The 11,735-nt window shown below is 43.2% G+C and overlaps 1 protein-coding gene and 1 pseudogene across 1 annotated transcript in view; both read right to left on the reverse strand.

Annotated features, from left to right (window-relative positions):
- PARP4 (poly(ADP-ribose) polymerase family member 4) overlaps positions 1 to 11,735 on the reverse strand; it is a 67,409-nt gene that overhangs the window by 22,259 nt on the left and 33,415 nt on the right. Inside the window, exons 18-22 of the mRNA XM_011375489.2 lie at positions 8,282 to 8,446; positions 7,583 to 7,629; positions 7,359 to 7,437; positions 4,134 to 4,271; positions 5 to 55 (exon numbers count right to left, since the gene is read on the reverse strand). Coding sequence (XP_011373791.1) covers positions 5 to 55; positions 4,134 to 4,271; positions 7,359 to 7,437; positions 7,583 to 7,629; positions 8,282 to 8,446 — 480 coding nt within the window. The remainder of the gene's footprint in view (positions 1 to 4; positions 56 to 4,133; positions 4,272 to 7,358; positions 7,438 to 7,582; positions 7,630 to 8,281; positions 8,447 to 11,735) is intronic.
- LOC111729634 lies at positions 1,998 to 2,116 on the reverse strand (annotated as a pseudogene).

Here is an 11,735-nt window from a genome sequence, read left to right on the forward strand (position 1 = left end):
CGGCTGTGTCAGCGAAGGCGCTGCCGAGATCCGGGTGGAAAACCAGCATGCAGGCCTGAAGGGGAGGGGGCCAGTTCAGGGGCTGCGTGGGACTCAAGCTGGCCCGTTCACACGGGCACTGCCGTGCATTCCCAAGGACCACAGAAACTTGATCCCCAAACCCAGCCACGTGATGTCTCTTAAGCTTGGACAGGTAACTGAGCTCAGAGCCGAGAGGGAAGGTGCTGGAACAGCGGGCACGAAGTCCTACGAGCCTCAGAGGGAGAGGCAGAAACACACCAATGCAGATGTGTGCGTGCGTGTTTCATTAAAGCACACCCACTGTACAAAAACCCATGTTAACAGAAAAGGTAAACTAAATGCGCTTATTCCTGTGACTCAGGGGTCGTCACTTTCCCATGCCCTTTGCATACCATGCTCACTGTGGAATTTGAAAGAAGGTTTAGTTCATATACCACTAATATTTCAGGCACTCCTCTATGGTACAAAGCAAGACATACATAAATATCATATATAGCTAGGGTTTGCTGAATTTGGCACAAATGTGTCAAATTGGAAAAGATTTACTTGTAAAATCCGAAAACTTTCTAGTCAGGTAAAATAATAATATAAAACCAGAGAAAGTCAAGATTTATTCAATAATAGGAGTTCAAATAAAAAGTAAAATGTTAGACCTAGAGTTTTCAACATGTGGTCCATAAACTCCCTAGGGGTCAAGGATATAGAATTAATATCTAAAAATTTGTATGGTACCAATATTGTCTGCAGAATGAATAAAGAATATGCCTCCTCTCTCCTACATATATGCGCACACTATCCTAAAGGGAATATAGATGCCACTGTCACTACTAAAATATACACTTACTGTTTATTTTCTTAATCGACCAATATTTAAAGAATTACTATCATATAAGTTTAATTTTAAAAATCTCCCCCAGATTTATTGAGACATAAATGACATATAACATTGTGTAAGTTGAAAGTGTCCAAAGTAACGATTTGATGCTCACATATACTGTGAAACGATGACCACAATAAGGCGTTAGCACATCCACCACCTCGCGTAACTATTGTTTTGTTGTGAGAACATTTAAGATCTATTCTCTTAGCAACTTTCAAGTATATAATTTGGTATTTTAACTGCAGTCACCATGCTGGATATTAGATGACCAGAACTTATTCAGCTTATAACTAAAGTTTGTGCCCTCCGATCACTATCTCCCCATTTCTACCCCCAGCCCAGCTTCTGACAATCAACCTTCAATTGTTTCCAGGAGCTCAGCTTTTGCAGATTCCACATATAAGTGAGACTGTACACTTATAAATCTCTGGGGGAGATTTTTAAAGTTTCTCTTGACTTATTCACTTAGCATAATGCCCTCGAGGTCCATTCACACTTTTGCAAGATTTCATTTCTTTTTCATGGCCGAATAACATATCTATCTAAGTATCGTCTATGTATCTCACATTTTCTCTATCCGCTCATCTGTCTTTGGACACTCAGGTTGTTTCCACGTCTTGATTACTGAGAATAGCTCTGCCATGAACACTGGGGTGCAGGCGTCTCCTCAGGACAGTGATTTCATGTCCCTTGGATAAATGCCCGAAAGTGTGACTGGATCATAAGGTAGCTCTATTTTTAATGTTTGAGGAACCTCCCACTGTTGTCCACAGCGGCCGCACCAGTTCGCATCCCCACGAGCAGTGCAGGAGGGCTCCCTTTCCTCCACGTCCTCGCCGGCGCTTCCCATCTCTTGTCTCTTTGATAAAAGCCATTCAACAGGTGTGAGGCGACATCTCACTGTGGTTCTGACCTCCATGCTGATTAGTGATGCTAAGCATCTTCTTATGCACCCGTTAGCTAGTTGTATGTCTTCTTTGGGAAAATGTCTATTCAAGTCTTTTGTCTATTTTTTAATCAGATTATGAGTGGTTTTTACTATTGAGTTATATGTTCCTTACATATTTTATTATTCATTCATTCATTCATTCATTTCCACCTACAGCACCCGGCCTTCCTAGGTGGTCTCCCATCCAAGAACTAACTAGGTCCGACCCTGCTTAGCTTCCGAGATCAGACGGGATCGGGCGTGTTCAGGGTGGGATGGCCACAGACCCTTACATGTTTTAGATAGTAACCTCTTGTCTGATACACGGTTTGCAAATATTTTCTCCCATTCATTCCACAGGTTGCCTCTCCATTTTGTTGACTCTTTTGCTACACAGAAGCTTTTTAGTTCAACGTAGTCTCACTAATTTTTGCTTTTGTTGCTGGTGCTTTTGGTGTCATAGTAAAAAAAATTGTGGGCAAGACCAATGTCAAGAAGCTTTTTAGCTATGTTTTCTTCTAGGAGTTTTATAGTTTCAGAACTTAAGGTCTTTAATCCATTTTGAGTTATATTTCTGAGTGTAAGATAGGGGTCCAATTTCAAAAGGCATATAGATATCCAGTTTTGCCATAACCATATATTGAAAGGCCTATCCTTTCCCTACTGGGTGTTCTTGGTTCTGCTGTCAAATATCTGTTGACCATACACTGTGGCTTTAATTCTGGGCCATCAATTCTGTTCCATTCGTCCACTTGTCTGTTTTTATGCCAGCACCACACGCTCCTGATTATACAGCCTTGCAGTAAGTTTGAAATCAGGGCTGGCCGTTTGTGGTATTGCACGGTTCCATAATACGACAGCTTTCCAATTATTTGTATCTTCTTCAAATTCTCTCATCAATGTTTTATAGTTTTCAGTGTATGGATTTTCCATCTCCTTGATTAAATTTACTCTAAGCATTTTATTGTTTATGATATTGTAAATGGATTGGTTTCTTTCTTTTCCAGATAGTTCACTGTTAGTGTACAGAAATGCAACTGCTTTTTGTATGATGACCAAGTTTGGTGCTTAACATCCAGGTGCTCCCAGACCATGGCTGAGGGCGGCAAGAGCCAGCTCATCAGCCACTTCAGGGTCCACAGCTGGGACCAAGTTTTGTACACCCATTACCTGGTACATGGGCAGGCCTGACTCCTCCTGGGTCTGGTGGAGTAGGGTGCTGATGACAGGACCAAACTGAGTGGGGCTGCAGTCAAGTTTGCGGGGTACAAAGCTGCTCCTATGTCAGCAGCCAGGATCACAGTCAGCGAGCTGGCTGTCCGGATGTGAGCTGCTTGCTCAAGATGATCCTCCTTGGATCTGGATTTCCCTGGAGTTTCGCAACATCCTAAAAGCTCCCACGAAGGCACTTTTCTTGGTGGATGGATGCCAAATAATTGTCATTGGAGGGGATACAAGCGAAGGACATCTTATTCAGCCATCTTGCTGATGTCGCTCTCAGTTTTTATTTTAATAAGAGATTCTTTGTCACAAGCCACACAAAATGGTCTTAAGGCCATAAATAGTTTGTATCTGTTTCAATAGTATCAGTAAAAACTATAAAAAGAATACAGACTAACTGATGAAATGCCTGAAGGTAGATTTTCTTTTTGGTGGGGATTAAGGTAAAAAGCATAATCTTTATACGATAGATGATTGGCTAAAGAAGCTGTGGTACGTATATACAATGGACTATTACTCAGCCATAAGAGATGAAATACTGCCATTTGTAACAACATGGATGGACCTCAAGATAATCATACTAAGCGAAATAAGCCAGACAGAAAAAGTTGAAAATCACATGATATCACTTATATGTGGGATATAAACCTAAAAGCAACAAATGAACAGGACAAACAGAGACTCATGGACATGGACAATAGACTAGTGGCTACCAGAGAGGAGGAGGGAAGGGGGGTAGGTAGATGTAGATGAAGGAAAAAAATTTAAATCATTTCTTCAATTAAAAATAAATGAAAAACATTAAATCATGTGAAACAAATAAATAATATGGTATGCCTTCTCAAAAAAAACCCCACTATAATCTTTATAAGGAAACAGAACACATGAAGGTTTTGGTAGAAACTCCAGAAGTTTGTCATGCTCGATATCATAAGTATATTAGTTGTGGAATCTTGGTGGTAAGAGCTCATTTTGTAATGCTAGTTTTCAAGCCTAGAGGTCATTTCCAAACTTAAATAATATATTGACTCTGAAAATTTTTTTTCAATAGTGCCCCCTACATTTAAGTCAGAAGGACCATACCTCGCTTTCTTTTTCTGGATGCTTTTCAACCCACATTCTTGGGAGATGTGCATCAGTCAAGCCGACGCAGAGGGAAAATCCGCTGCTGTCTAAGGTGCTCCCCTCCACGGTGCTGATCACGGCTTTGCAGTCTGTGCTCTGTGGACAGACCGCCAGGACAGCAGGTGAATGACAGGCGATGCCCTGTCACTGGCCTGCTCTTACCTGTCCAGCAGCACACCTCGCATAACGCGCACAGCCTCTTCACGAATCGACGATGTAGCAACAAATCTTGAAATTAGGAACTGTGGGTTTTTGGTGTGGCCATCATTTAATTACTTACCCTTCTGAAACGCTAAGGGTGGTATAAATAGTCAAATTAGGTAAGTTTGCAACAGTCTCAAACCCTGGATCCAAATACGATCGATCTGGGTATTTAGTTAGAGTCCGTCCTCTGGTGACAACAGAGTGCACCAGGTAGTCATAGCTTAGAACAGCAAGACAGAAAATTCAACAGAAGTCTTAGCATTATACTTTCCTTTAAAGTTTTATTTCCATAAACCTAAAATCACTTTTAAAAATGCATGTGGTAAACTTTAAAATCATAAAGGCAATGTGGCAAATTCTGAAATGGCCACAGAGTCCTCCCAGTCTCATGTGCTGGTCCCTCTGCAACGTGACTGTGCAGCTCCCGCTGTCAGAAGCAGCATCGCTTCCTTTGCCCTTGAATCTGGCGTTGGCCACGACCTGCTTTGGTCAATGGATTATTGGCAGATGTGAGGCAAGCAGAAGCTTGAAAAGTATTTATGCAATGGTGCCTGCCCTCCCCTGTTGCTACTGAGAAACTTCTGTCACTATATACGCCAAACTGACCTACTGTGCCTGATGACAAGACTCATGTGACCATCATCCCAGCTAACACCAGGCCAACTTCCAGGTATGTGAGTGAGACCATTCTAGACCTCCCTGTCCCAGTCCAGCCAGCCCAGCCCAGAACTGCCCAGCCAACCACAGAGCTGTGAGAAATAACACGTGCTTGTGCTTTTAAACCACAAAGTTTTATCTGATGTAAGAGGCTTCTTGTTCAGGGCGGATTAAATCTATGTGGTGGCCTCCATTCCCCAGCAAAATCCTAAACTCTCTACAGTAAAAGGGAAGCAGGTAACAGGGTGTAAACCCATGGAGATATCGAGGACAGGAAAAAAGACAGCAGCAGGCGAGGGATGCCCGCACATTTCCGCAGGTGGAAAGCAGACAGGTGTGGTAAGTGGCCCAGCCACGGCGGCGGGCTCACGGACTGCAGCACCCGGGCCAGCTCCCACACTGGAGGCACGAGCTACTGCAGGAAGCAGCAGTTCGGGCGAACAGGTGTGCACTCCCCACGCTAGGTAACCAAGTAGCTGGCACCAGCAGCCAGCTCCCTGTCCTCTCACTGAAGGAAACTGAGATTTATTACTTATAGAAATTCAATCAAATGGAATCTAGGCTCGGGAACCGGAGGCACGATGAAGCATAGGAGTACAGGGCTGCAAACAGGACTGAAGTGATAGCGGGCATCCCTAAACATGGGACCCTTAGGCACCCTCCTGTCATACTTTGTGACTACCCTAGAGGTGTTCTGAACAATCACAGAAGGGGCTGAAACAGTCCCGTGAGACCCATCACCAAACACAGCTGCCGGTGGTCTCTGGGCCACTCACCCGGCTCACCTCAGAGCATCTCTCTGGCCTGCTCATGTTTCAAGTGAAGACAAACACAGACAGGGCACCTGGATGTTGGAGGAGAAGGCTCTAACATCACATATGGAGACCAGAGAGACAGAAAGCCAGATGGAAAAAAGAAACTCAAAGAAAGGAGACATAACACTGGGAACAACAGAAAAAGTATATTGTGAATGTGTTCGGAGAGAGACGATACTGCATCCACAAAACACACAGAGATGCTACAAAAGAGGAATACAGAACAGAAAAGAGCTTACAAACCAAAAAATATGAGAAAATAAAAATTCCAGTTGAATGGTTGGAATTTAAAGTAGAGAAAATCACCCAGAAAGAAAAACAAAAAGACAATTAAATGGGTAACAGGAAAGAAAATGTAAGAAAATAAAGGGCTTGATCCAGGGGATACCTGACTGAGAGGTGCTGCAGGATGGTGAAAGAGAGAAACAACTTTGTCTTTAAAAGTCTAATGAAATTTCCCAGCACGCAAGTCCACGAGATACTTACAAAGAATGAATGTCACATTACTGTGAAATTTCAAAATACCAAGGATAATGAGATCTGAAATTCTTGTAGAATTAAAAAAAAAAAAAAAAAGCCATAACAGACTACTCATAAAGAATGGGGGATAAAAATGTAATTTAACTTCTCAAAAGAAACACCAGAAGCCAGAAGACAAAGTTTTCAGCATTCTGAGAGGGGAAGCACCTCTGCGAATGTCCAGGGCAGCAGGTGAAAGGAGGATGCTTTCTAGCAGGGCTGCCCATCCCTCCCACTGAGGAAGGTAATGAGACTGTGCTCTGACAAAGGGAGAGAACGAAGCAAGACAGAGGATGCAGATGAGAGCTCTGCACAGGGGAAGAGCTGGGGGAGGTCTCAGGGTGGCAGCTGTGCCCCAGCAGCCAGCTAGTAGGAGACACGAATTAACAGATTCCCTGAAGCACTCAGCAGAGTGAGAACCGGATGGCGAGGGGCGTTACTCTATGTGTCAGAGCACGAGAGAACTGTCCTAGGGGACTAAGCAAATGAAAAAGGTATCTCTGCCACCCCCCGGAAATGCTATATGAAGACGTTAAAAAAAAGAATAAAAGAAAATGTAATCATAGCACATTTCTCGACTCGCTGGTAAACATCATTGACATAGTCATAATAATATAAACATTGATTACTGCTGTAAACAAAAACAGTGATATAACTTTTGGAATGAAGGGGCAAGAAAAAGTGGGGAGTGAAGGAAGTGGAGGGGGTAAGGGAGTTAAATTTCATCTGCCATAACAGGAAGTCAAAACAAAATTTCTAAAACAGGTAAATGAGGAACAAGCAGTAAAAATTATTACTTAAAACTTTGAGGACCACCAAAAAAGAGCTAAAATAGTTCCAGTGGTTCACTGTCTCAGGACTGGAGCTGCTTTGAGAAGCTGTTGCTAGCATCATTTCACTTTGTAGACCATTTGCATGTCTTGCCCTAATAACACAAAATTAATGTTAAAATAAGACCTCTTAAGAAATAAAGTGAAACTTTACTAACCTTTTTTTTCAGTTCATGTGTATCACTAGAAATAAATTCAATCACATACGGCATCTCAATAGACATAGTCAACGAGAAGCTACCGAAAATGAAGAGAAAGTTGTCAGTGTAATATCTTAAACATTAAACTACCTTAATTGTTTCACATCATTTCTAATGAAAATTTAAGCCATAAAACTAACGCCCATTGAATGATTGTCAGGTTTTATACGTTAGGTACTAACCTTTGCTTTGATCCTATTTCCTTTATAGAAATCTTCTTTACTGTATCCTGTTAAAAGGAAAAACTATTAAGTTTGTATCTATTTAGTTTCACAACGAGACTCTGCTGAATGTAATGTCACCAAGGCCACAACCTAGAGCAGCAACAAGAACAAGTCTTACTTTGTAGGGAGACATAGAGCAATTGCTCATGAAGTGACAGTAACTTCTGAACTGTAACTGACTTCAAGGTAATTTATAACCTTTTCAACTACATACATGTATGTGTGCACACACATAACCATACGCATATGTGTACACAGACACATACACACAATTTACATAAATGCACGCAAAGCAGGAAGCGCGGATAGACCCACGGCACAGCGGAAACAGCAGCTTTGGGCTACCACCTCGGCGATGGAATTAAGGATAGTTTTAATTATCCTCTTTGGCTTATTTGTATTCTTTATGTTTTCTGTGTTTCATGAACATGTAACGTAGACACAAACCTTTTAAGTGACTGGACAGAATACAAATATTATGCTCTTTGAGCATGTCTGTCTTTATTCTTTTTATTTTATAAACATCATATATCTAAATGCATACTTGTCCATAAATTCACTGACTTTATGCCAAAAAGATCAGATGCTTTTGTTTTTTTTTTTTCTCCCCTATGCATAAATCGCACACAAAAAAGCTTCAGTCTTAAGCACACGAACCTGGATGTTTTCATTCAGAGCTTTGTCCTGTTGCCAAGGTGCGACAGTGGCAGGCATGAAGAAGACAGCCACGGTACCCTGGATGCTGAGTTCCGTGATGTAGGTGATCTTGATGAGGACCTTAGCCTTGGGGGGTAAGTTTCCAACACTTACGGTAAACACATCCTGAAACAGAGACATGTTACTTAGCTAGAGACTCACACACACATCCATTCCACGCTGGCTGATCCCTCCTATCACGTGCACCAGCTGAATTACAGTCTGCCAAATTCTTCCTCAGAAAATGAGAGCCTACGAGACAGACACTGGTGGTGCTAAAGGAGACTCTTGCAGCTGTTCCCAGTGGCGGGACAATGTGACGTCTTCAGGGGGCACGGGGAGAGGAGGCCTGTTGGTAGCAAGACTCTGCCCAGCTAGGGTGCGTCACCCAGTGACCTCTCCCCACCAGGGGTCTCACATGCAGGAATCTGCACAGGGACCCCATCCAGGCTGCCCCTACTGGAAGAACTTGGCCTCTCTGGCCTCCGCCACTGCCAGCACCAGCTCTAACTGTGGCTGCAGAGCCAGAGCAGCCGTCACCAAACCCAGCCCTCACCTAATTCTTTTACCCTGCAGTAAATGCATCGCTTTATTTTTTAGAAAAAGTATTTCATTTTCTTTAATGGGTACTGATAATCACTGCATGTGATTAGCTCAGACAGAAAAAGAGAGAGGCTAGATGTGTGTTTTCTGACACTCATGCAGGGACCGTCTGAGCCTCCTGACCATGCCCTCCATGTGGCTGTGCTGCCATGAACACACAGCATGTTTAGATTAGGAGTGCGTAATGTTCACGGTTAGTACAGATGTGAGGGACAGATTACTTTTGACATCAAGGATATCCATTTGCAGGAAGGGAATAAACAAGGAAGAGACGATTAACAGTTACTAGTGCTTGCCCTCAAAAGAAGTGTATGGAAACCGGAGGTCCCCGTGCGAGACCACCACTCACTCACACGGGGCTGCAGTGCCGGCTCTGCTTAGGGTATAAACAGATGAAGTCCCTTCTGTTACAAGGTAGCCACTCTACAAAATAACATTCTTCTGATACTTGGAAACATAATACACGTAACATAAAATGCATATTACTATATTATCATATATGATACATACAATGCCATATATGTATATGTGTATAACTCAGATACATAATTCTATGTATTTATAATGTCGACTATCAGAAGACTTAAATCATACATATATACACTTATATAATGTATTTAAAATACAATGATACATACACATTTGACCCTTGAATAAGTCTGGGGTTAGGGACACCCCCCCATGCAATTGAAAATCCACATATAACTTCTGACTCCCCCATAACTTAACAGTTGACTGTTGACCGGAAGCCTTATCAATAACATAAACAGCTGATCAAAACATATTTTGTAAGTTATATATATTAAATACTGTATTCTTATAACAAGGTAAGCTACCAAGAAGAAAATGTTATTAAGAAAATCATGAGGAAGAGAAAATATATTTACAGTAAGTTTATATCTGTTTACAAGTTGAATCATCTATCTGTGAGCACCTGTGTTACTGTTGTCTTATATAACACAAAACGCTGCAGATGTTATATGTATCAGTAACACTAGACATCAAAAATGAAAGGATATAGTGAAAAAGGAATTCATATTTACAGGGATGATTATCAGGCATTGATAATGGAGCAGGAGCAATATGATTGCTTTATGGCAGCCTAGCCTGTATACTAACCAATGAATCATTATAAAACTTTAGTGGTATACAGTATTAAAGTTCATAATACAGAGCTGGAAACATTGTTACATTTTTAAAAAAAACTTCTAACCCGTGGTGACAGGCTCCTGGAGAGAAGCATAGCGTAGTCATGCAATTCTTTGAAAGAGCTGCAATTTCCTGAGAAGGCACTCCGCTTCTGCCTGGGTGGAGACAGGCTGCCCATTCCAACCAAGTCTGCACGTGGTGTTCCACACGACTGCTTAGGTGATGGTGATGGCACAGAAACGTCCCGCAGTCCTTGCCACGCAATTAGACTTCCACGCAGAGACATTCATACACACAGCACGTGTTAACTGTCCCGCACGATGGTCACTTGCTGTTCACTGAGTAATAAGGGCCTCAAAAAGGCCTCGTCATCCTGGCCTCATCCTCATCCTCGCTGTGTTCATACCGAGCAGGCTGAGGAGGGGGGCTGGTCCTGCCGTCTTGGGGGGCAGAGTGGAGATGGTGGGGATGCATAAGAGAGAGGGTCCCTCGGTGTCACTTTACAGAAATACATTGTAACTTCTGACTTTTTTGCTTTCGTTTCTCTAAAAACATTTCTACACGGTTCCACCGTGTGCTGTAGTTTCCGTGCCCGGTCACAGAGGCCCATGTTGCAAAAGCAGTCAGGAGCAGTCCTGAATAACCGGAACCCTCGGCCAGATGTCTACCATCGGTCTGTTCGCTGACACTGCTTCCTCGTCTTCATCGTTTGGCGCTGGCCCAGAAGCACTCACCTCCATCAAGTCGGCCTCTGTTAACTCCTCTGCTGTGGAGTTGTTAGCTCTTCAATTTCTCCAAGATCCGTGTCTTGAAACCTTCACCGCCCCCCACCCACACCTTTCTGCCACATCTGCAACCTCGTCCATGACTTCCTTGATCGGCTGTCATAACCCTGTGAGGTCACGCACAGCATTCAGACAGTTTTCCCCAGCAGGAGTTTGTTGTTTGGGGCTTGGTGGCTTTCAAGGCTTTTTCTGAAATGATGATGCGTCCTCAGTGGTGTGATCCTTCCAGACTCCACGATGTTCTCTGTGTTGGGGGTCTCTCCCATGGTGTCAACAGTCCTAACCACAGAGGCCATGTGTGACGAACTGTAAAGGTCCTAATGACCCCTGACCTAGAGGCCGAGTTAGAGATGCTGTGTTTGGGGGCAGGCAGATCACTTTGATGCCTTTGGTATTGAACTTATGGGGTGCAGGGTGGCCAGGGATGGTGTCCAATATCTAAAAGACTTTAAAAGGCAGCCCCTGACAGGCAAGGTACCTCCTGACTTCAGGGACAAAGCACCGATGGAACCAATCCGGAGAGAGTCCTTGAGGGCCAGGCCCTCTTGTACACCCAGTACCAGCAACTGGGGTATGGCTTCCCTCTTCAAGGATCAGGGTGAGCAGCGCTACAGATGAGGGTCGCCCTGAGCATCACCAGACACGTTCCCACGTAACAGCAGTCAGCCCACCCCTTCTTGCCCTCAGTCCTGGTGTTTGCTTCTCTTCCTCAGCGACGTCTGGTCTATGCATCAGGACACACCTAACTGTTTCTTAATTTGTTTCTATATTTCTAGGCTATGCGGTTAGTGAGTTTTTTCAAATTGTCGCAAAAAGTGCAGCTGTGCAGTTCAAATCTGTGTTGTTCGAGAATCACTGTATAATAATACATATTACTT

This window comes from Pteropus vampyrus, unplaced genomic scaffold, assembly GCF_000151845.1.
Source record: "Pteropus vampyrus isolate Shadow unplaced genomic scaffold, Pvam_2.0 Scaffold272, whole genome shotgun sequence".
In the NCBI taxonomy this organism is placed as follows: Eukaryota; Metazoa; Chordata; class Mammalia; order Chiroptera; family Pteropodidae; genus Pteropus; species Pteropus vampyrus.